This window comes from Eulemur rufifrons, chromosome 18 (assembly GCF_041146395.1).
Source record: "Eulemur rufifrons isolate Redbay chromosome 18, OSU_ERuf_1, whole genome shotgun sequence".
In the NCBI taxonomy this organism is placed as follows: domain Eukaryota; kingdom Metazoa; phylum Chordata; class Mammalia; order Primates; family Lemuridae; genus Eulemur; species Eulemur rufifrons.
The window spans coordinates 49,217,979-49,243,859 of NC_091000.1; the positions used below are offsets into that span (position 1 = coordinate 49,217,979).

At 39.9% G+C, this 25,881-nt stretch overlaps 1 protein-coding gene across 1 annotated transcript in view; it reads left to right on the forward strand.

Moving 5' to 3' along the window:
• LOC138398697 (cytidine monophosphate-N-acetylneuraminic acid hydroxylase) overlaps nucleotides 1-25,881 on the forward strand; it is a 77,811-nt gene that overhangs the window by 23,742 nt on the left and 28,188 nt on the right. Inside the window, exons 4-9 of the mRNA XM_069493150.1 lie at nucleotides 16,146-16,255; nucleotides 17,537-17,727; nucleotides 21,091-21,238; nucleotides 22,125-22,206; nucleotides 22,971-23,108; nucleotides 25,458-25,593. Coding sequence (XP_069349251.1) covers nucleotides 16,146-16,255; nucleotides 17,537-17,727; nucleotides 21,091-21,238; nucleotides 22,125-22,206; nucleotides 22,971-23,108; nucleotides 25,458-25,593 — 805 coding nt within the window. The remainder of the gene's footprint in view (nucleotides 1-16,145; nucleotides 16,256-17,536; nucleotides 17,728-21,090; nucleotides 21,239-22,124; nucleotides 22,207-22,970; nucleotides 23,109-25,457; nucleotides 25,594-25,881) is intronic.

Here is a 25,881-nt window from a genome sequence, read left to right on the forward strand (position 1 = left end):
ATATTCACCACCTTAAACATTTATCATTTTTTTAAAGATTCAAAATCCTCTCTCTTCTAGCTATTTGAATATATACAATAAGCTATTGTTAACTATAGTCACCCTGCTATGGAGAACACTGGAACTTATTCCTACTATGTAGCTGTAATTTTGTATCAAAATATCCCTTCATACATTCATTCATTTTCTTGGCAAATATTTATCAAGACCTTACCATGTGCAAACATGCTGGGTATTAAGAGATACAAAGATGGATAAGATAGAGTCCGTATAAAAGAGATGACTTTGACATGAAGTGGTGGCTGAGACAAATATGTAAATAACAAGAACAAGGGATGTTATGATAAGTTTCTTAAGAGAGATACAGTGTACTGTGGAATACAGTACAGAGGCTCTAATATTTTATCTGTGAAGATACACAAAGTAGCCTATGTTCATGTGCACGAGCCTCTCAACTATTTGATGAAATGTCACAATTTTGGTTGAAAAGTAAAGTACTTCACAGATGGCTCTTTCTGGCACAGATAAGAAGCAAGAGTTTCTGTTCTATTCTCAGTATCGCTGGTTCTACCTCTACTCTGCTCCCTTTTACTCAAGAAAGCCTATAACAACATGAGTCAGAAAGGCTTGGTCATAGGGACCAGGACGTAAACTTGTCTCTGTTCTAACTTAGTAAAATATAGTTATCAGTGTAACAAGGTACTCATGACAATCCTTGAAACTGATAGCCACTCAACAGTGTGATAGCCACACTGTGTGTCACTATAGGAATTAAAAAATATAGATTTAATCTGTTGGGGGAATCACAGAAGACTTCAACAGAGTTTCAACAGGCAGAGAAGAGAAAGAAGGGCATTCCCAGGAGAGGGAACAGCTTGGGCAGTGTGCTATGTGGCCCAATGTGTAGTTTAGTTGGCTGGAGTGTAGGGCATGTGCATTGAAGTAGTAAAACACAGGACTGCACATGTACATTGCAAAGAGGGTCTTGAATGCTAGTCTAGGAATTAAGACCAAATCCAGCATTTTATTAAGTGTGTGCCAGATACGGTGTTAAATATTTTGTATGAATTATTTCATGTTACCCTCACACTGACCCTACAATGTGGTGATGGGGAGTCAGCAATGAAAAATCATTTTCTTAGCACATTTATCAACCCACCTGCCTCTGTGACTATGCAGTCTCCCCAGCCTCCTGTTACAGTGGACGAACCGACCTTGCTCCCAAGCCTAGCCCTGTCCCCTGCACACCGGATCCCATTTCCTCACACCTGCTCAAGGACTTCACTCCTGCAATCGCCCCCTCTCCCTCCTGCATCATTCATTTCATCCTTGTTTACTAGCGTGCACGTGTGAACACACACCACACCCACACCCCCCTCCACACACACGCGCTAGTATTCATATAAGCCCTTATTAGACCTCCCACTCCTCTTAAGTTATGCTCCCATTTCTCTAACACTTTAAATAGCCAAACCCTTTGAAACAGGTGTGTACACTCACTGTCTGCTCCTTCTCTTCCTACTGTCTCTCACTTGAGCTTCTGTTGCCACCACTCCACGAGAACTGCTTCTGCCGGGGTCACTGGTGCTCTCCATGAGGCTAAATCAGCCGTCACTTTTCCATTGTCGTCTTACTCAAACTCCCAGCAGCATACGGCACAGTGGCCCACTCTCTCCTCCTTGATATACTTCCTTTTCTTGGCATCTGGGAAGCCAGACTCTCTGGATTCGTTTCTGTTTGCTGCTGTCACAAACGGCCACAAACTAGCATGCTGCAAAGCAATATAAATTTATTCTGTTACTGTTCTGTAGGTCAGAAATTCAATACAGGCTCAAATTACGGTACTGGCAAGGCTGCGTTCCTCTCCGAAGGCTCTGGGGGGAAGACGTTCCTTGCCTTCTCCGGCTTACAGAGGCTCCCTTTTTCCATTCTCAGAGCCCGCAGCATTGCATTTCCCTGATCATCCTTCTGTCATCACATCTCCCTCCTTTTGTCCCTCTTCTGTGTCTTTCTGCCACTTTTAAGGGCCCTAGTGATTACATTGGGCTGCCCAGATAATCCAGGATAACTTGCCTATTTTATAGCCACCTGATTAGCAAGGTTAATCTCATCTGCAACTTTAGTCCCCCTTTGCCATGTAGCCTAACTTGTTCACAGTTCCCAGGGATTGGGATGTAGACATCTTTGGGGGCCATTATTCTATCTACTATACTCTCCTGATTTGTATTCCTACCACACGTAGCCACTTCTCAGTCTCCTTGGCTGACTCATCCCCTGATAGACTAATGAATGTTGGAATGCCCTTGAACTCTATCCTGAATTCTCCTTATCTGAACTCTAAGTGATACTCTAAGGCTGTGGCCTGTTAGGAAATGGGCCATGTGTCATCGCCTGAGTGCCGCACCACACCCACCCCACCCGTGACACCCCATCCCAACATCCCCAGTCCATGGAAAAATTGTCTTCCATGAAACTGGTCCCTGGTGCCAAAAAGGTTGGGGACTGCTGCTGTAAGTGATCACATCTAATCCCACACCTCTAAACACCATCTTTATTCAGAAGATGATTCCAAAATCTTTACCTCTAGCTTTGACTCCATCCCTGAGCTCCAGACTCTGATATCCAATTGCTTATTCAGCATTTTAATGTGAATTTCTAATAGGCATTGCAAGCACACAGCCCAGATAGAACTCATAATGCCCAACCTCAACTTATCCTCAAAACGGTTCTTCCTCCAGCCTTCCCGCTCTGTGAATGGCACCACATTCACACGATTGAACAAAACCTGGGAGTCATCCTTGAGTCTTCTCTGTCCTTAAACGCCCCCATCCAAACCCATTAATAAACCGTGTTGCCTCTACGCCAAAACACCTTGTGAGCCTGTTCCTCTCCCTCTGCACTCCCTCCATCCAAGTCCAGGTCACCGTCACCTTTTGCCTTTACAGCCGGCCTCCTGCTTCTGCGCCTGCTTTCTCCAGTCCCTCTGTTTGGACCTTTTAAAAATCTGACCTTTTAAAAATCCAAACCAATTCACATTATCTCCCCACTAGAAGCCCTCCAGGGGCTTCCTGTCATACTTAAGAATATGTACACCCTTTGACTCAGCAATTCTACAACCAAGACCATATTCCAAGGAAATAATCACTGATGTGTCAAAAGATATAGCTATAAGAATGTCTATTCACAGCAATTCTGTTTACAAAAGAGAAAAATTAGAAGTAAATTAAACATTAGAAATTAATCTGGTATATCTTAAAACTGATGCTATTGAAGAAATTAAAATAAGAAATGAATATTTTGATATACAAAGCAAAAAAGCAAGTTATAAACATTATGTAAAGAATCATACATGCATAAGCACATGTGGGTGATACAGGGGCAGCCTTACGTTACCTGTGGAAGTAGCTGAGCTGGGGGCTTCCTAGGCTGTACCTCCCGATTGTGGGCTTTGAATATGCTACATTTTTTTCAGGCTCAAATTATCGTGACCATGTTATATGGTTATGACCACTCTCACCTATGTGTCTCTCTGACACCAACTCCAAATGACTTTTTATTACTGTTTTTAGAGACAGGTTCTCGCTCTATAACCCAGAGTGCAGCGTGTGGTCCCAGTTCACTGCAGCCTCAAACTCCTGGGCTCAAGCGATCCTCCTGCCTTAGCCTCCTGAGTAGCTGGGACTACAGGCATGCGCCACCACACCGGCTAATTTTTCTCATTTTTTGTAGAGAGAGGGTCTCACCATGTTGCTCAGGCTGGTCTCAAGCAATCCTCCTGCCTCAGCCTCACAAAGTGCTGGGATTATAGGCATGAGCCACTATGCCCAGTGTCAAATGACTTTTTTTTTTTTTTTGAGACGGGGTCTTGCTCTGTCACCCCAGCTGGATTGCAGTGGCATCATTATAGCTCACTGCAACCTCAAGCTCCTGGGTTCAAGATATCCTTCTGCCTCAGCCTCGCAAGTAGCTGGGACTGCAGGCATGTGCCACCAGGCCCAGCTAATTTTTCTATGTTTTGTAGAGATAGGGTCTTGCTCTATCTCAGGCTAGTCTTGAACTCCTGGCCTTAAGTGATCCTCTGGCCTTGGCCTCCCAAAGTGCTAGGATTACAAGCACAAGTCATCAAATGACTTTTAAAACAAGTATTTCCTGCACAAGCATTCTGCCAATTTTCCTATGAACGGAAGTGTCAAAAAAAAAAAAAAAAAAAGAAGTGTCAGTTATTGAGGTACATGTCCTTTTTATTCACACCAAGAAAATAGAATGCTACTCTGGGGAGAGTTACTAATTGCTTTGACTACAAGTTCATCCTCCCTTCACCTCTCAGAAAGGATCCTTGGACCACTAGCTATTTTCTCCAGTAAACTCCACCCCAAGTCTGTTGACCCAGTCTGGGAAGTCTGTAGACTGCCTTGTTACTAGGAGCTGGTTATGTGTGCTGTACAAATACTGTTACATTTATTTGGCATAAAACTGATAAGAAGCATAGGTTTGGGCTTGGCTCATGCCTGTAATCCTAGCACTCTGGCAGGCCGAGGCAGGAGGATCACTTGAGGTCAGGAGTTTGAGACCAGCCTGAGCAATAGCCGGACCCTGTCTCTACAAAAATTAGAAAAAATTAGCTTGGTGTGGTGGCGTGCCCCTGTGGTCCCAGCTACTCGGGAGGCTGAGGCAGGAGAATCACTGGAGCCCAGGAGTTTGAGGTTGCTGTGAGCTATGACGATGCCACTGCACTCCAGCTGGGGCAACAGAGGGAGACCCTGTCTTAAAAATAAATAAATACATAGATAGATAGAATCATAGGTTTGACTTGAAGGTGCTGACTCGGGAAAGGGGGGGTGGGGAAAAAATATGAAACTATTGTTTTTAACTTGCACTGTTCACTTAATAATTTATCATGAATATTTCCCATATTATTTCATATCATTGTACAAGAAATAATGTATACATTAAAAAAAAAAAAAAAAACAAGAATCATAGGTTTGGACATAAACACTGTTAGTTTGTGTAAGTGAAAGACTAATAGGTTATCAACCTTATGAATATCTAACCAAGAACTTTACAGCTGCTTAGGGGCTGTTATGAAAACCCCTGAATCTTTTGGACAAGACCTGTAGAGAGACACCATAGCAGTGTTAAGAGTGAAGACAACAGGGCCTGCTGGTCTGGGTTCAGATCCTGGCTCCAACACACAGTCCAGGAACGCTGGGCTAATTATTCAATCTCTTTGTGCTTTGGTTTCCTCCAGTGTACTGGAGATAATATTGTTAGTAGCCATCTCACAGCAACTGGGTTATTGTAAGAATTTTGCACTAACCAATGAGCACACGTGTGCACAGAAGGAAGTAAAACTCAGTGGAAGGCAATGGGGGGGGGTGGGGAAAGGAGGGGAGGGGAGTAAACCAACCTAATGGGGACTATGAACCCTATTTGGGTGACAGGCACACCTATAGCCAGGACTCAAGCATTACAAAAACAATCCATGTAACCCAAAACATTTGTATCCCCTTAATATTTTGAAATTTTTTAAAAAATTGCAAAAAAATAAAGTTAGTGCCCGTCAAATTCTTGGTACTTGGTACACAAAGTATAACGATTTATTTGTATAGTATGCCTCAAGTAATCTATATCCCCTGAGACTGGGACTGCAGAAGCAGGCATGAGGGATTTCTCTCCCAGCAGGAAGTTGGATCAGCTGGAAAATAGATCAAGGCTGGGAGCTGATACCAAGGGCTGCTGTTAATTGCCTGACAACTGAAGGTCAGGGCCAAAGCCAGCAGCTGGTTGGTGGGGAGACAGGAGATAACAAACTCCGGGGATGTCCAACCTTTAGTCAAGGGAGGAAATGCTGCCAGGATGGGAAAATTTGTTAACAGAGCTCACATTTCAGTACAGTGCCACCAACACTATAGTGATTTCATACCATATTCTAAGAAAGAGAAGGAGGGCTTGATCCACCTGGAAATAAGTTATCTTTCGGCTGTGAGTATCTGGTTTTATCATTATTATAAAAAACAACATACGACTGTAATTAAAAAGTTGGAAGTCAGAAAAGTACAGGAGGAATCTCATTTATACTCCCATCACCTAAATTCCTTTGATATGTTTTGTTCTAGTCATCACTGCCCTCCCCTCCCCCTTCCTTTCCCCTCCCCTTCCCCTTCTCGCCCCCTTCTCCCCTCCCCCCACTCTTTACTTCTTTTTCTTCTCCTCCTCTTCTTCATGAGAAGTAATTCATTGTCAGCAGAAAAGAATCCAAAATCTGTAACATAATTTAAAGAGGTTTATTCTGAGCTGAACATGTCTGACCACGGTCTGGAGAGCCATGCCCAAGAAGCCTTGCGCAAGTGGTCTCACCGTGGTTGGGTTACACTTTGGTTTTACACATTTTAGGGAGACAGGAATTACATGTAAAGTCATAAATCAAGACGTGGAAAGCATACATTGCTTTGGCCCAAAAAGGTAGGACCTCTCGAAGCAGGGGGTTACAGGTTATAGGTGGGTTTAAAGATTATTTGATTTGCAATTGGTTAAGGAAATGAAGCTTTGTTTAAAGGCTTGGAATGTTTTAAGTTAAGATAAGGAGATTTGTTAATCAAAGACAAACCACCAGGCATATACCAAGACTCAAGTGATCTGTTAATAAATTGATGACGTGCAGGTGTGGTTTAACCTTTGTGTTATATGGCCTCAGGCTGGTTAATAATTTTGTCTTTTATTTTTATATAGAATAACTCTAAAAGGGACAGGGCATAATTAGGCATGTCTTTTTCCTCATGGCCGGCAACTCAACTTTAACGGGTTTTTTTGGGGAGGAGATCCCCTTGGCCGAGAGGGGGGTCTATTCAGTCAGTGGTGTGGTGCTTAAGATTTTATTCTAGTTCCCATCATGTACTATAAAACTCACCCTTTTTAAACTGCGCAAGTTAATTTTTTAAAAAAAAAAAAATTCACATTTTTGTACAACTACCCACTACTATCTAATTCCAAAACATTTCTATCACTTTAAAAAGAAACCCTATAAATATTAACAGTCACTCCTCATTCCCTTTTTCTCCAAGCCCCTGGCAACCATTAATCTACTGTCTGTCTGTATGGATTTAGCTATTCTGTACATTTCGTATATTTGGAATAATACAATATGTGGCCTTTTGTGTGGGGCTTCCTTCACTCAGCATAATGTTTTCAAGGTTCACCCATGTTGTAGCATGTATCGGTATTTCACTTACTTCCTTCTTTTTTGTGGCTGAATAATATTCCCTGCATGGATGTACCACATTTTGGCTATGATGACTAGTTCTCCTATGAATATTCCTGTACAAATTTTTGTGTGAACACATATTTTTAGTTCTCTTGGTTGTACACCTAGGAATGGAACTGCTGGGTCATAAGGTAACTCTACATTTTAACTGTGAGGAACTGCCAAACTATTTTCAAAAGCACTGCACCATTTTACATTCCCATCAGCAATGTATGATTGTTCCTATTTCTCCTCATTCTCACCAAGAATTGTTATTGTCCATCTTTCTTGCTGATGTCCTTAATTTAAGCACAAAAGTTTTAAATTTTGATGAAGTCCAACTTATTTCTTTTTTCTTTGGATCTTGTGCCTCTGGTGTCTAAGAAAGTATATGGTATAGAATATGTAAGTCTTATATTTTAATATAATTATTAGACTAATATACACATAGATTAATATATAGTCTAAGAAATACAAGCAACCATTGCCTAATCAAAGGTCATGAAGATTTACTCCCATGTTTTATTTTAAGAGTTTTATAGTTCTAGCTCTTACATTAAGGTCTTGTATCCATTTTGAGTTAATTTTTGTATATTGTGTGAGATAAGGACCCAACTTCATTCTTCTGTGTGTGGATATATGGCTATTGCAGCACCATTTCCTGAAAGAATATTATTTCCGCCATTGAATTGTTTTGGCATCCTTGTTGAAAATCAACTGGTCAAAGTGTAAGGGTTATTTTTGGACTCTGAGTTTTATTCCATTGATTTATATATCTATGCTTATGCTGGTTTCACATTGTTTGATTACTGTAGCTTTGTAGTAAGTTTTTCAAATTGGGAGATGTGAGTCCTCCAACTTTTTTCCCCAAGATTGTTTGGCTTTTCTGGGTCCCTTGCATTTCAATGTGAATTTTAGGGTCAGCTTTGTCAATTTATGGGTGGAAAAGGCATATAGAATTTTGATAAAGATTGTATTGAATTTGTAGATTAATTTGGGGAGTATTGCCGTCTTAACGATACTCAGTCTCAATCCATGAACATGAAATATCTTTTAATTTCTTTCAACCATGTTTTATAGTTCTCAGAATATGAGTTTTATATTTCTTTTGTTAAATTTATTCTGAAGTATTCTTTGTGATGGTATTATAAATGGAATTTTGTAAATTTCATTTAGAAATTGTTCATTGGTAGTGTATAGAAACATCATTGATTTTTTTTTTTTATTTGACCGTGTATCCTGCAACCTTGCCGAACTCATTTGTTAAGCCTAACAGTTTCTTAGTAGATACCTAGGATCTTAGGGTATCTAAGGATACTTAGGATGTCCTGTATACCAGATCATGTCATCTGTGATTAGATGTAGTTTTGCTTTTTCCTGTCCAATCTTAAAAGTCTTTCATTTCATTTTCTTGCCTAGTTGCCCTGGCTAAAACCTCCAGGTAGAAGTGGCAAGAGCAGACCTGCTTGTCTTTTTCCTGCTCTTAGGGGAAAAACAGCTGTTGGGTTTTCTTAGATGCCCTTGACTAAGTTGAGGAAGTTCCCTTTTATTCTTAGTTTTCTGAGTGTTTTTACCATGAAAGGGTCGTAGATTTTTGTCAAATGCCTTTTCTGAATCAATTGAGATGATTATGTGTTTTTTTTTTTCTCTTTGTTCTATTAATGTGATATATTACATCGTTTGGTTTTCTAATATTGAACCAGTCATGCATCTTTCAAATGTTGAACCAGCCTGGCATAAACTCCACTTGGTCATGATGTGTAACTCTTTTATATATTGCTAAATTGTATTTTAAGGATTTTTACACCTATTTTCCTACAAAATATTAGTCTGTAGTTTCTTTTCTTGAGTTAGGAAGTGATTCCTCCACTTGTATTTATTGGAAAAGTTTGTGAAGGATTGGTACTAATGGTACAAATTCTTCTTTAAACCTTTGGCCAAATTTACCATTAAAACCATCTGGGCCTGGGCTTATCTCTGTGGGAAGTTTTTATGATTGCTAGTTTAATCCCTTTACTTATTTTATGTATACTCATCTGTTTCTTCTTGGGTCAGTTTTTTTATTTTGTGTCTTTCTAGGAATTTACATCTCATCTGGGTTAGCTAATTTGTTGGAGTACAATTGTTCTTAGTATTCCCTTATAATCCTTTTTATTTATGTAAGATCCATAGTAATGTCTCTTCTTTCATTCTTGATTTTAGTAATTTAGTAATCTCTTTTTTTCTTGATTAGTCTCACTACAGGTTTGCCAATTTGTTGATCTTTTCAAAGAACCAACTTTTGTTTTTATTGATTTTCTCTCTTGTTTTTCTATTTTTTTTTTTTTTTTTTTTTTGAGACAGAGTCTCACTTTGTTGCCCAGGCTAGAGTGAGTGCCGTGGCGTCAGCCTAGCTCACAGCAACCTCAAACTCCTGGGCTCAAGCGATCCTACCGCCTCAGCCTCCCGAGTAGCTGGGACTACAGGCATGCGCCACTATGCCCGGCTAATTTTTCTATATATATATTTTTAGTTGTCCATATAATTTCTTTCTATTTTTAGTAGAGACGGGGTCTCGCTCTTGCTCAGGCTGGTCTCGAACTCCTGACCTTGAGCGATCCACCCGCCTCGGCCTCCCAGAGTGCTAGGATTACAGGCGTGAGCCACCACGCCCGGCCTTGTTTTTCTATTTTTGATTTCACTTATTTCTGCTCTAATTTTTCATTACTTCCTTTTGCTTGCTTTGGGTTTCATTTGCTCTTATTTTTCTAGTTTTTTAAGGTGGAGGGTTAGGATTTTTATTTGAGATCTTTCTGCTTTTATTTTAATATAGAAAGTTTACAGATATAAACCTTCTGTTTATGTCTGTAACAGATATAAACAGTGTTTCGGCTGCATTCCATAGGTTTTGGCATATTGTGTTTCAGTTTTCACTTGTTTCACAGTATTTTCTAATTTGTCTTATGATGTCTTCCTTAATCAATTTGTTATTTAGATGTGTATCATTTAATTTCCACATATTTGTGAATTTCCCACTTTCTCCTCCTATTGATATCTAGTTTCATTTTATTGTGTTCAGAGAACATACTTTATATGATTCTGATCTTTTAAAATTTATTGAAACTTGTTTTGTGGCCTATGCTAGAGAATGTTCCACATGCACTTGAGAAGAATGTGTATTCTGACGTTGTGGGCTGGAGTGTTCTGTGTTTTTTGCCATTGTACTTAAAAAGTACAGCTCATAGAGCAAAAAAAAAAAAAATAATAAAGAATTAAAAATATTGATGAATATGATTTTATCAATACTGAAGATTTCTGCTTAATGAAGGACACCAAGAAAAAAAAACAAAAGACATTTTGAGAAATTCACAAATAAAAAGGAAAGAAAGAATATGAACTAGCATTTTACAGAAGAGACCCAAAGGCTGTTAAGCATATGAAGATACTTATTGAACTCATTTAAATCAGAAAACCACAAACTCTTCAGTAATCAGAAAACTGCAAGTGAAGAAGGTGTCACTTTACATCTTTTTGACTGATAAAAAGGTAGAAACTAAGATGATGCCAAATGTTGTCAGGACTTAGAAATCCTCATGCATGTGGTGGGAATGTGGCTTGGTGCAGCCATGCTGGAGAGCAGCCTGACAGTGATTAGTCAGATGAAGTGGGTTTTTTTGCTGTTGTTGTTTTTGGGTTTTTTGTTTTGTTTTTTTTTTTTTTTTCAGAGTGAGCTCTTGCTATGTTGTCCAGGCTGGACTTGGCTTCCTGGGCCCAAGTGATCCTCTTACTTCAGCCTCCTGAGGGCTGAGACTTTAGGTGTACACCTGGCTGCTGGTGAGGTTTATGAATATACCAGGATCCATAAATCCCACTTGTTCATATGGACCTTTATAGTAATTGCTTCAGAACAATGACTAAGAGTTATAATAGCTTCTTAGCCTTTTGGCTAAGATTAAGTGAAGAGTTACAGACTCTTATTTTTTTCTGCATTGCTTGAGAGAGAAAAATTATGAAGAAGGAAAATCCTTAGGAATCGATATCAGTGCAAGAGTTTTCTGAGGGTCTCCCATAATACCATTGTATTTTCTTGCTGATTTTGCTGGTATTAAATGTATAGGTTTGTTTGTTTGCCCTGTAATGAATTTTCTTTTTAATTCTATTCATTCCTTTAAGTATAAAATAATTACCTAATAATGCTATTATTTATTAAATGACTGCTCTGCACCAGGCATAATGCTAGATACTTTATATTATCTCATTTAATCCCCACAACAACTCTATGGAGTGTATGTATCATAATTCTATTTACAGATCGAAAGTGGAGGCTCAAGATACTTCTAATAAGCTATGGTTGCTGCTAACAAGCAGTAGAATTAGGATTCCAACCCAGACGTTTCCAAAGTCAGCACTTTTTATGACACTAATTTCCAGCAATCATGTAACCTATAAATAATAATATGTGTCTTTATTATACCACTTACATTTTCAGGAACATAATTAAATAATAGCTATATCAAACATCCTTTTTGTATTCCTGATTTTATTAAGAAAGCCATTTGTTAGAAAAATTAGCTGGGCATCATGGCACATACCTGTAGTCCCAGCTACTTGGCAGGCTGAGGCAGGAGGATGGCTTGAGCTCAGGAGTTTGAGGTTGCAGTGAGCTATGATGATGCCACTGCACTCTACCTGTGGTCACAGAGTGACACTGTGTCTCAAAACAAACAAAAATGAAAGCCGTTTGTGTTTCACCATTAAATAAGCTAATAGCTATTACTAAGAAAAATGTTTTTATTAAATTTCTTGAGCAATATTTAAAAGGTATTTAAAATAAAGTGATCACCTCGTACACAGCACCCAGCTTAAGCCTTAAAACGACAGGAGATCTTTACGAACCTTTCCTTGATCATATCATATATCGCCCCATCCACCTCCCAGAGGTAATCACTTTTAGGACTTTGGGGTTTCCAGATAGCTATTCTTCCCTGCCCCCCAGCTTTATTAAGATATAATTGATCGACAAATAAAAATTGTTTACAGAAACTCCTCAACTTACAATGGGCTTAAGTCCTGATAAACTCGTTATGAGTCAGTCAAAATGCATTTAACATACCTACCCTACTGAACATCCCAGTTTAGCCTAGCCTAACCTACATGTGTTCACTTACATAGACTGCAGCTGGGCAAAATGATCTGGCAGCACGGAGCCCTGCAGCGCCTCCCTTGCTGAGCCTTGTGCGCGCGAGCAGGGCTGGGGGCTGTGGCTCCCTGCTGCCGCCAGGCATCATGGGAGAGTATCGTACGGTGGATCGCTATCCCCGGGAAAGATGAAAATTCAAAATTTAAAGTACAGTTTCCGCCAGGCGCGGTGGCTCACGCCTGTAATCCTAGCACTCTGGGAGGCCGAGGTGGGCGGATCGTTTGAGCTCAGGAGTTCGAGACCAGCCTGAGCAAGAGCGAGACCCCATCTCTACTAAAAATACAAAGAAATTATATGGACAGCTAAAAATATATATAGAAAAAATTAGCCGGGCATGGTGGTGCATGCCTGTAGTCCCAGCTACTCGGGAGGCTGAGACAGGAGGATCGCTTGAGCTCAGGAGTTTGAGGTTGCTGTGAGCTAGGCTGACGCCACGGCACTCACTCTAGCCTGGGCAACAGAGTGAGACTCTGTCTCCAAAAAAAAAAAAAAAAAAAAAAGTACAGTTTCTACCAAATGTGTATCGCTTTTTTGTGCTATACTAAAGCTGAAAAATTGTAATTTGAACTATTAGGGGCTATCTGTGTATTCAAAATGTACAATATGGTATATTACCATAATCAAGTTAATTAACGTATCCGTCACCTCATGTAGTCATTGTGTTTTTGGTGTGTGATAAGAATATTTGAAATTTGCTAAGAGAGAAGATCTTAAGGATGGTTATTTTCTATTATTGTATTAGTTGGGTTCATACACACACACACACACACACACCCCGGATGGCACTCTCAAATTAGGATAATTCAAAGAGGGTATATTTACAAAAGGACATTTTATTAATACGGGGGATGTGGGAGAGCCACTGTGGAAGGTGCACTAGCCTGGAGTTGACAGCAGCCAAGCTGTCCATTTTTAAGCCTAAATGGAGGAGGAGAAGGAGGAGAAGGAGCAGTTTCCAGAATCTGGAAGAAGAGAGTGTTGGAAAGGATTGGCTTCCATGGGAGGAGCAGTGACATCTGTGGGTGCCCAGAGCACAGCTGGGCCAAAGTGACCGTCCAGGGAGAGAGCCAGAGGAATAGACTGCCCAACCTCACTGAACTCTTTCCCCAGCCTCTCTCCGCAATGGCCGAACCCACCTAGAGGGCGGAGGGTAAAGGAGCCCCTTAATGTGGCCTGTAAAGGTCAATATCCTGAAACAGAGAGCAGGTGGGCAAGGGGAGAGAAAGGCAGAGGAGTGTGGGTCTGCAGGGACCAGTGGAAGTTATCTGGTGCGATCATGTCTAGTTTGTAAAGTGCTCTTTTAAGAATGAAGGAGTAAAAAGTGCATTTTGTTTTTAACTTATACTGAGGTAATCTTATATTTAAATTTCCCACCTTTAGGTGCCACGTCTGGCCAGGAGCAGTGCCTAGGCTGAGAGGTGCAGCTGTACAGCTCTGAGACAGTTTTGGGAGACATGAAGCCAAGACTGATAGTCAATTAACAAATATTTAATGAATCCTATTGTGAGCCAGGCATTGTTCTTAGCACACTATTGATCCTGCAGTGACAAAACACAATCCCAGCTCTCATGGAGTTTACAGTCTTATAGGGGAGGCAGTCCATAAACATATAGCATATATGAAACATATATAATATTCCTAGTGATGATAAGGCTGGGAAGAAAACTAAGGTGGAGTAGAAGGCTGGTGAGGGATAGGGCAGTTGTGGGCCAGAGAGCGCTATTTGAGATAGAGTGGTCAGAAGGCCCTCTCTGATAAGGTGACATCAGATTCCCCAGTGAAGCCAGGGACTGAGCAGTGCTGATAACCAGGGAGAGCTTATAGGCAGATCTTCTAAATGCGTCATCAATTTGTTGGGGCCAGGAGAGGGAGAATATAAGTACATGGCCAGGAGGCAGAAGCTAGGGAGATAAGAAGACTTTAGGAGAGGTAAATCTTTAAAATTTCAGCCTTTTCCTTGTTATGCTTCTTCAAGATGACTTAGAAAATTGAAGTTTGACTGACATATGTAAGTCTTTGTTTACCACTACCGGGACGAATTTTAAATACACCCTTTTTCATTTTATGGGTAATTTTCACTTCAGTTTCTCCCATAGGCAGTTGTCTCAAAGTGAGTATAAGTAATATTCATTTGGAAAGTGTAGATAAAATTTTTAAAATATACTTTGAGGAAGTTGGGAAAGTGCACAGCTTTGAGGATGGGACAATGCATGGCTTTGAGTGCTGGATCTAGGACCACATTTGCTTTCAGTTAGTGATGAATAAAATGGCTGGCATTTATTAGGATTAACTGTCCTTGGAAGTATCGAAAGTTAAAGATAAAAACACTGAAGAATGGAGAAATCAAATAAGTTGCCAACATCTCCCAGCTATTAAGTGGGAAAACAAGGGTTCCAAACAAGGCACCTGTCTCTCATGCTGAAGCCCATTTGCACTCTGCTGACTACCTCCCAACACTATGGAGAGAGTTCTCCAATAGAGTCTGGCCTCCCTCCAACTGATCTTTCTAAAATTAAGTTCTGATTTCATTACTCTCTTGCTGGAGCAGTTAGGGACTGCTTTTGGCTGCATGGAACAGAAAACCCATATAACAGTGCCTTGATCATATGGGGGATTTTTTTCCTTACATCACAAGAAGTTGGAAAGCAGGTAGTCCTAGGAAATATGACTGTTCCTTGGCTCATCAGGGAGCCAGGTTTCTTCCATCTTCCTGCTGTGTCATGCTTAGTATGTGGCTCTTTTCACCAGGGACTCAAGATGGCTCCTACTCCTCCAGGCATGGCAGCCAATATCCAAACAAGAGGGGGAAAAGTTAAACAGAAAGCAGTGCAAGTCCCTTGAGTTTGTCCCTCGTTGCTAGGAAAATAACAATGTTCCTGGAAATTCCACTAGTAGACTTGTGCTTACATCTTACCAGCTGGAACTATGTGTACTGTATTGTATGTAAGGGCTATGTCTGTGGCCACTCATAATTGCAAGGGACCTGGGAAACTATGATCTTTAATAGGCGTATCGCCCCTAATAAAATTAGAATGCTAATAGTAAGGAAACAGGAGAGGATGGATTTTGTGCAGGCCAGCAGCAGTGTCTGCCACAATTGCTTAAAATTCTTCTTTTCCTTTATTATCACACAATAAAATCCAAATCTATTAGCATGGCATCTAGGGTCCTTTGTGACTTACTTTGGCTGATCTACCCTGCCTGACCTAAACACCATTTTCCTCAGTCATAAATTACCAGTCACCTGGTGAATACCAAACTCTCCCATGCCTCCACACCTTTGCACATTCTGTTCTCTCATCCCTTTTGCCTCACATCATTGTATTTCTTTTGTTTCCTCCAAATGCCTTGTCTTTCCAGCCTAGCTGGAGGATTACTTGCTATTTGAAATGTGCTTTGCAGACCAGGTACTCCTTCCTGTATACTGCACCTTGAACCCATCTGTGTCAATCATTCATTCAGTTGGAGTGAAGTTGTGTGTGTGTGTATCCCTGACATGACTGAGAGCTCATGGGTTCCTTAAGTGTAATATGAACAAGGAAACGAATTGTTCATCTTAAGCCATCATCTCAGTAGATACCACTTGACCCAAGTGAGGTAACCCTTTGTTTTAATTTTCCTTTGATTTGTGGCACTCTGTGTACCTGCACCTCACATTTCTATTTCAGTGATGCTTTTTAAAAGTCATTTTTGTTATTAATCCAGATTTGTTCCCTTTTGGTTTAGTTGTTGAAATGGATGAAAACAATGGACTTTTACTTCTAGAACTGAATCCCCCTAATCCCTGGGATTCAGAGCCCAGATCCCCTGAAGATTTGGCTTTTGGAGAAGTGCAGGTAAGTAAATATTAAGATTATAATATTCTTAAAGACAAAAATATAACTAATATGTCCATTATATATATATGTACACATAAACCCTATATTACCTAAAATCCTCTTTGAGATGGGTAGTTAGGACATATGATAAAGTTATTCTGAACTCTGAAGCAAATTCTTTAAAGAACTCCCAGAACTTGGCAGTGATTGCAAGGAAAACTTTATAGGAAAAAAAATACAAAACTTCAGAGGAAGTCTGGAAGGTGAGTCATGCAAAACTATTGGAGGAAGTTCCAAAATTACCCAGATCACTATTGGATAGAATAGCTAGTTATATATTTCTGCATGTTGCCCTAAGATCTTTTACAAACCTCCTTGTGAATTTTCCCAACTTTCTGAAGAGAATTTCCTCCAGAATAAACACTTTCATAGTTTGGGAGAGGCAAACAATCAAAAGCTTATTTTTCTGTTTATTTAGGAAGCTTGTGTATATTGGGGCAGTTACTTTTGTAAGTAAATGAATGGGCACCCACCCAGAATGGGCATAATAAAAACTGATTTGATTCCTTGACCTCTCCTCTCCCACTTTGCTGGCTTTTCACGCTGGAGCTTCTGCTACCTTACCTCAGTTTCTTGATACACTCCTTTTCCATCGATGTGCCAGGCCATGATGGCAAGGGAATGAAGAAAGAATTTGGAATTTCCCATCTGTGCCTATCTCTAAGTGATTGTTTGTAGCCATTCTCAGAAGACCTTGATATCCTAAAGGGGTGATTATTTGGCAGGTACTTTAGAAGAGAAAGCCTTGCAGGCCTGGCTAGTTTCCAGTTCAGTCTTCATAGCTCTGTCAATCCACCAAACTCAAAAGAATCATTCATTTTTATTCCTATTAACACCCACTCTGGCATTTAAATCCCCAAATGCATGCCATGACATCTCTAACTGCCTTGCTTTGTAAACTGTGCTTTGAAGGATTAGTCACAAGACATATTCTGCAGTGTAGACCATAAATACATATTTAGGAGCTAGTTTAAACAGAGTAAAACTAGGTAAATCAATTGGTCTGACACCTAAAACCAACCATGAGAATTTCTCTTCTGATAAAGCCATGACCTGTGCTGGGAATTGTGTTCTATGAAAGGCTCCTGTTGAGTTGTACCTGAGTCCAAGATTTTGCCTGACCATGCTTAGGAGTGAATTTCTCCAACCTGACTTGTCAGCTAACCAGGCCAAACCTTTCAGTTCGTTGTTGCTGCCCAGTACTGATTCGGTAATAGGAATCTCACTCTCTCTTAACAGGTAACATATCTCACTCACGCCTGCATGGACCTCAAGTTGGGAGGCAAGAGAATGGTGTTTGACCCTTGGTTAATGGGTCCTGCTTTTGCCCGAGGATGGTGGTTGCTACACGAGCCTCCATCTGATTGGCTGGAGAGGCTGTGCCAAGCAGACCTAATTTACATCAGTCACATGCACTCAGACCACCTGAAGTAAGGAAGCCCTGAGCGCTCAACTCCTAAGGGGAAAGCCTCACTTTGAAGTAGATTCGGTTGGGATGATGAAAAAGAGGTCTAATACAGACAAATATTTACATTTTCTTAGCAGTTTTATACTTTTAAAGTGTTTCCACACTTTGCTGAAAGTGAGGAAGGAGCTATTGTGGAAAGGAGGGGGTGGTTACTAACCTTCTCTACCCTCTCCCATCCCCACCCTAAGGCCACTTGGTACAAGTCTAGGCTTCAGAGTAATCAAAGTTAATTTCCTTTTTCAGTTTGACGTTTATAGTAGGAATCAGCACACATTTTCTACAAAGGGCCAGAGTGTAAGTATTTTAGGCTTTGCAAGCCATACGGCTGGTGACACATTGATTCAGCTCTGCTGCTGTAGCACAAAAGCAGCCACAGGTTCCATTTCCTGAATGAAACTGTGTTCCAATAAAACTTTATTTATGGAAAGGACATGTGACTATCGTATAATTTTCATGTATTATAAAATTTTATTGCCCTTTTGATTTTCTTTACAACCATTTAAAAAGGTAAAAACCATCCTTAGCGTGCAAAGTTGTACAAAAACAAGCAGCAGGTTGGATCTGGCCCACACACTGTGGTTTGTCAACGCCTGGTTTATAGCACCCTAACCCTGAGCTCCCTGCTTATTAACCCCGAGTCAACCTCATCCAACACGTCATTGAAACCTGAGCAATATGATACTGATGATATGAACCGAAACTTCCCTAACTCAGTGGAAAACAAGGGGAAAAGGAAAGAGAATTTCACTTAAGAGACTGCACATATTTACAAATGAACTAGTTATCAGAAGAGGGAGTATCATATTCCCAATTCTTTTGCTTAATTATAGTGTTATGTTTCCTCATCCTTGTTTTGAAGTTTTTATCACTTCTGCTGGGTTGCCAGTATAAACACAAGCAATGCCCACATGTTCTAATGAAGCAATTTCAATTTTTTCTTCTGCGGCCCTCCAGACTAAGTTTACATATAGGGCATACTTCAGATGAAATGTCCATGATTAGGGATAATATGTTGGCTGTTGGTTAATTGGCTCTTTGATTTTCTGTTCAAAAGCATGTGAAAACTCTAAGGCATGAATATGCTGGGCTTTTTTTTTTTTTTTTTTTTTTGCCTTAAGGAAATGGTTTAAAAACTTAATTTATTGGTACAATTATTATGTATCAGTAAAAAAATAAAAATAAAAAATAAAAAAATTAACTGATTTATTTACAAATTAGCTGTAACAGACTTTATAATTGATCACAACCCACTAAGGTATAGTGGTACTATTAATATAATTAAAAATCTACTTTATATGATGCCTTTGTCCCACACAATTTCTTGGAACTTCATTTGCATCATTTCAGGATTATAAGAGTCCTAGATTCACATGTTATGTTATAACAGTAATATGTGGTAGTAATTTTGTATAGTTTGTGTTAGGATAACAATATTACATAAATGATGTGATTGCTTTGTAGTGTTTGTAAGATTCAATTGCCTAAAGTCCTAATGAGAGACATTCTATGGGAATACACTGAATTTTAGGGAAAGAAAGAACTTTTTAATGTCATTTAGTTGAGTTATTCCCCAACCCCTGGCCTGAAAATCAATTTAATTTTAGTTTCAAGGGCTTGTATGAGCAAAAGTGTCATGTATTAACCTCAGTTTTTAACTATAATATCACAACACATTAGTTGTGCAATGTGTTGCTGATAGTTTATTACTGAAAAGTTGCTGAAGCCGGTAATTTTTATTCCTCTGAACTGATTTCCTTTGGCCCCTACCTTTCAACTCTTGCCTAGTCAACTAATAAACATGGAGGTTGTTTGCCCCCATCCTCCTGTTTTATTTGCTGAATAAAACCTGCCTGACTCACAAAAACAAGGGAAAAGATGAATATACTTTAGTGAATAGTCTTTATTCAAAGACATGTAATTTTATTATGTAAATATAGTATTGTAATAGATGATGTTATTACTAATGCCAGTAAGAATTATCAGCAATTAAAAAAAATCACAAAGCAATAAACATCCATTTTAGAGTAATTTAACCTAACTCCCAAAGTCATTTAAACCGTAAGATTCAGTTGCTGAACCCAGAGATTGAAGGCACATTCAAAGAATCCTTGATTTTTTGAATCCTTTGTTTCTGGGGAGAAAACCTACTGATTCCCTTCTTTCCTCCCCCCAACTTGTCCCACCACCTAACCCCTGCTGCCGGGTTCTACTTAATTCAATATTGTTTAACACAGGGCTGGAACTTAAATATTAGTACAGCTGATTACTGCTGATATACAGGTTTTGTGGGGGTTTTTAAAATGATTATATATCTTATTTCACCTGACATTACACTTTGTATATAAGTCTGATTCTTAAACCAGATAGTACATTTGTTAAAGTTAGAAACTGTCTTCTAATAGAAGCAGTACTAGGTTTACAGTCAGAAGCCTCAAATTTGAATACCAGTTTACTATTTGTTAGTTGTATATTCCAGAATGTTTCTTCATCTCCCAAAAACCAAAAAAAACCCTCAGTTTTTTTTTGTAAGAATCAAATAACATATATGAAAGTGCCTAGCACTGTATTTGAAATATGATAGGTACCTAACCTTTTATTTGTTTATTATTCATCTTTCTAACGTATACTACAGTGGTATAGTAATCCTTTTTTATAATGAATGCACGATAAGTAAACATTGACTTAATGTGTGTAGGCATTCAAAAATATTTGAATGATTGATTATGTATTGAATTGGGATTACTGCCATGTTGAATGTAGTTTTCCTCTACACTAAATTTTACTGTCTTGCCTAGCTGGTAACTCTGACCCTCTTTAAGGATAAATAATACATTCTGTATATCAAAGTGTGGCTTGAAAAGGTTGATAAACTAACCTCCCAAATGGTGGTGACCTGCAGATTCTTCTTATTCTATACTATGTCCCAGTCCTCTCTTTAACTACTAATGGAGGAATGTGAAGAAATGAAGCTCATGGAGCTCTTCGCCTGCCAGCAACCTCAGCAGCTTGACTTTTGCTGCTCTGTGCCTTGTTAGAACTACCGCTACTCAAAGCAACATCCGTGTGGAAATGGAACTTGTGTACTTGGTTGATGTACACACCGTGGTAGAGGGTATGTTCTAACAGTAGAGATGAATCTCCTAGGAACCTGCCCTCACCATCACAGTGAGCAGAAACTCTTCTCTGGACTCTGATGAGTGTCTGGTTTTCAATTTCCTGCTTCTCAGTCAATATGTTAGTATAAGGAGCAAACTGTCTCTCATACTAGATGGCCCCTATTTTTTTTTTTTTTAACCTTTCAACCTTTCTATCCTTCTAATCCTAGTTACCCGACGCTGAAGAAACTTGCTGAGAGAAGACCAGATATTCCCATTTATGTTGGAAACACAGAAAGACCTGTATTTTGGAATCTGAATCACAGCGGTGTCAAGTTGACTAATATCAATGTAGTGCCATTTGGAATATGGCAGCAGGTTAGGAATCTGTTTTCTTTCCATACTTTCCAGTTATGCTTTCTGGGGTGAATTTTAGGTGAGGTAGTCATCTTAAGATTTAGGGGAAAAAATGGCCAATATGGTCTCTCTGTGGTACTGCGTAAACACAACCTTTATTTGAACTTCAAATGTTGGGCAGACTGTCCTGGGTAAAGATGGTTTTCTTCCCACTTACCAGTAGCGTAACTCTATGGAACAGGTAATAAATCCCATTGTGAATAAGGGGATTTTTGCAGGCATGGGGAAACTGTGGCCTTCTGATTTCAAGATTCTTTTTTAAGCTCCAAAGGAAGCAAGAAAAGCTTCGCCTTTCTCTGCTGCATCCCTTTTAATAAAAGGATCTGTTCTGGCCGGGCGCAGTGGCTCACGCCTGTAATCCTAGCACTCTGGGAGGCCGAGGCGGGTGGATCGCTCAAGGTCAGGAGTTCGAGATCAGCCTGAGCAAGAGCGAGACCCTGTCTCTACTAAAAATAGAAAGAAATTATATGGACAACTAAAATATATATAGAAAAAATTAGCCGGGCATGGTGGCACATGCCTGTAGTCCCAGCTACTCAGGAGGCTGAGGCAGAAGGATCGTTTAAGTCCAGGAGTCTGAGGTTGCTGTGAGCTAGGCTGACGCCACGGCACTCACTCTAGCCCAGGCAACAAAGCGAGACTCTGTCTCAAAAAAAAAAAAAAAAGGATCTGTTCTGCAAAATTTGGATTCAGTCAAAAGGCTGCACTTAAGGACCTAGAAGGCCACATTTTACCTTAAGGCCGCAGTTTCCCCATCCCTGTTTCCAGAACAGGTGATAACCTTCTCAAATATTAATTAAATACAAAACTGACATACCTAGTTGTTGGTTTTATTGTTAAATTCCAGGTAGACAAAAATCTTCGATTCATGATCCTGATGGATGGTGTTCATCCTGAGATGGACACTTGCATCATTGTGGAATACAAAGGTACTTTTTCATCCTCATAAAAAATGAAAAATCCTCTTGGTGGGAAAGATAGTGATAGCTATCTGAAATTTCATCCTATGTTCATCTTCTTTCATCTTCATTTTCAGAGAACATAGTGTATTATATCCTTGTCTTTGAAAATTGAGCTTTCAGATTGATAATAAATTACCAATGATGTAGACTATGTAGTGACAGGTGCAAAGCTTTTTTTCAGAAGGCAGCAGATATTTTCTATTTTACCTATAGCAATTTCTTCAAAACTACATTTATTAAATAAATGACTTTTATTACTTTCACCATGAAATATTATCATGTAATATAACATACACTTCTGCTTTCCCTATGAAAAGATAACCTTACTGCCCCAACAATCATTTAAACATGGGCTTTGCATGGAATTTGCAAAAGGTAGAAGGATTTTTGTTGATCAGTCACTCTTCCCTAATCCTTTGGCCCAACATCTAAAGATGGTTGATTGAAGAAAGCAGTGTATTTATGATCCAGAGTAGAATTAAGCTAAATATCTTCACGAGACACCCAGAATCCACCAAGCCAAATGGAATGAATTTATTCACTTGAAAATTCAGAGTATACTCTTGAAGACTTTAGGTTTTGAAATCTTACTCTTTTTGTTTTTCCTTGGACATAAGCAGTTCTTCCATAAACAGGTAAGTCAGATTACACAGACTTTGTCAGCTTGGAAATTCAAACCATGGTGTTGAAGATTTCACCTTTAATACCCACACCACTTTGTTTCTCCACAGGTCATAAAATACTCAATACAGTCGACTGCACCAGACCTAATGGGGGGAGGCTGCCTGAGAAGGTTGATCTAATGATGAGTGATTTTGCTGGAGGAGCATCTGGCTTTCCAATGACTTTCAATGGTGGAAAATTTACTGGTAATATTTTATATGAAAATAATACCAAGCTTCAAACATGGCACTTTGCTAAATGCTGTGAGAACAAATGCAAAGGTAATGGAGACATGGTCCCTCCCCACAGGAAGCTTACCATCTGATTGGGGGAAACAGACTTGTAAGCAGCAGATATTACAAACTAAAGTTTCCAGCTCAAAATGTGATGATGGAGCATAAAGGAAACACTGAGATCAGGGAGCACCTCAGGAGGAGCCATGACAAAGAGTCACTGGATTCACTGTGTAGACCGTAGAGCAGAATGGGAAAGGTTGGAAGTTGGTCATCCAGGCGTCAGTGCTCTTGGCTGTGTACAACCCAATGTAGACACACCTTTGCCCTGTGACATGCTCACAGGGGATTGGCACAGCCACATGAGGGCCTCCTGGGTCCAAGGGTGGTGCTGGGGTTGGCATGAGGGAAAGTGTGCATCCTCAACACTAGCTTTGTAAGTGCTCAGTATAGGTCCGATTAATAAATTAATGTGTTTGGCAAGTGATTATGGCAGAAAAATGTGCTACTTGTAGTATGAGGCTAGCCTCTGTCCTATTCCTTGCTTTCTTCTACAGGTCTGTATTCATTGCCTCCCGGAGTGTATAACCGCATGTGAGACAGAGGGATGGTTCCGTCCTTAAGGAGTTAAAAGTGTGCAAAAATATACTTATTTAAGGTTAACTAGCATAATACCATTCTTGTTTGAGTGTGTATGTGAGTGAATACATGCACATGCATTTAAAAAGGTCTGGAATATACCAAATTATTAATAGTAGTTATGTCTGGGTAATGGGTAACTTTAATTTTTTTTTGTAACCATACCTGTTTGTCAGATTTTCGTAATAATAATAATAGTAACAGCTCTCTGGCTCTATGACCTGTATGCTCTAAGTCCTGCCTAATTCCTCAAGTTCATTTACTAATTCCTCAAGTTCATTTACTGCCTGACTTTCCAATGCTTGCTCTATATCAGCCCACATCATCCTGCTTTTTGTTTCTCAGACCCAAAATATCAAGTGCGTATGTGTCCTGGGTCTTTGCACTTGCTGTTTCCACTGCCTGGAATGCTCTTGGCTCTGATCTCCACGTACATGGTAGGCAACTTTACATCCATCTCTCGACTCAAATGCCATCTCTTCTCTGACCACCTTAGTGATGGCCTCCATCCCACCCCATGTCACCCCAGCCACATTCTGTCCTATTGCTCTGTTCTATTTTCTTTGTAGCACATCACTAAATAAGTGACTTTATTTATTTACTTGTTCATTTTTCCCTCTCTCACTAGAAAGAAGGCTCCATGAGAGCAGGGACCTGCTTTGTCTTGTTCACCACTTTATTCCAGTGCCTAGAACCACATCTGACACATAGTAGGTGCACAATAAACATTGGTTGAGTGAAAGAATGAGCAAATAAACAACCCCGTGAGGTAGGCATCATGACTCCATTTATAGAGGAGGAAGCATAGGAGAAGTAGGGAGTTTGCTCAAGGCTGCACAACCAGTAAGTGATGAGTCATGAATTTGATCCTAAGTCTAACTGACTCCAGTGTCATACCGTTAATCATTGTGCATTGTCAGATTATGTTGAACATGCCTTATTTTCTGATCTACTAAAATAATACTTAAAAAGCCAATTCCATGTTAGTAAAGAGTGAATAATGTCAACAATTACAGTGCCCTTAAAAAGTATATACACTCGGCCGGGCGCGGTGGCTCACGCCTGTAATCCTAGCACTCTGGGAGGCCGAGGCGGGTGGATGGCTCAAGGTCAGGAGTTCGAGACCAGCCTGAGCAAGAGCGAGACCCCGTCTCTACTAAAAATAGAAAGAAATTATATGGACAACTAAAATATATATAGAAAAAATTAGCCGGGCATGGTGGCGCGTGCCTGTAGTCCCAGCTACTTAGGAGGCTGAGGCAGTAGGATCGCTTGAGCCCAGGAGTTTGAGGTTGCTGTGAGCTAGGCTGACGCCATGGCACTCACTCTAGCCCGGGCAACAAAGTGAGACTCTGTCTCAAAAAAAAAAAAAAAGTATATGCACTCAAGGTAAGATTATGCTGCCCTGTGTCTTCAGCTAGGGTCTGAATGGATTGCCACACAAAAGGAGAAAGCTCAGTGCCAGTACCTTTGGGTGGCTTGGTGATATTTTCCTAGTAACCAACTGAAATTTGCAAGATAAAGCTGGGGGAAATTTTCCACTTAACGACACAGAACTTTGGTCTGTTTCTGCCTTAGTTTTCTGTCAATTTTATCTCCTGAAATAATTCCAATCTGCTAGAACATTTATTTTTCTGTGATTTCTGGGAAGAGGAAACTCTAATCCAAATTCTGCCATTTCAGAGGAATGGAAAGCCCAATTCATTAAAACGGAAAGGAAGAAGCTCCTGAACTACAAGTCTCGGCTGGTGAAGGACCTGAACCCCCGAATCTATTGTCCCTTTGCTGGGTACTTTGTGGAATCTCACCCATCGGACAAGTATGGCTAGATATTTTGGGCAACATTTTTATACATAAGTTAAAGTATGGCAGAGTGAGTGACTTTGCTGCAAATGCAGTGTGACATGAGAAAGAATGTGATTAATAGGAGTCTAGAACTTTTTGACAAGTTGCCAAAGAACAGAGAATGAATAAAAGCCACACTTGGCAGCCAGGGTTGATACAGATAGATGTTTTCTGAAAAGATCCTGGAAAAGATGAAGGCAGCTGATACTTGTTATGTGCCAGGAAGTGAACTGGGGCTTTTAACTAAGTCATCTAAATTAAT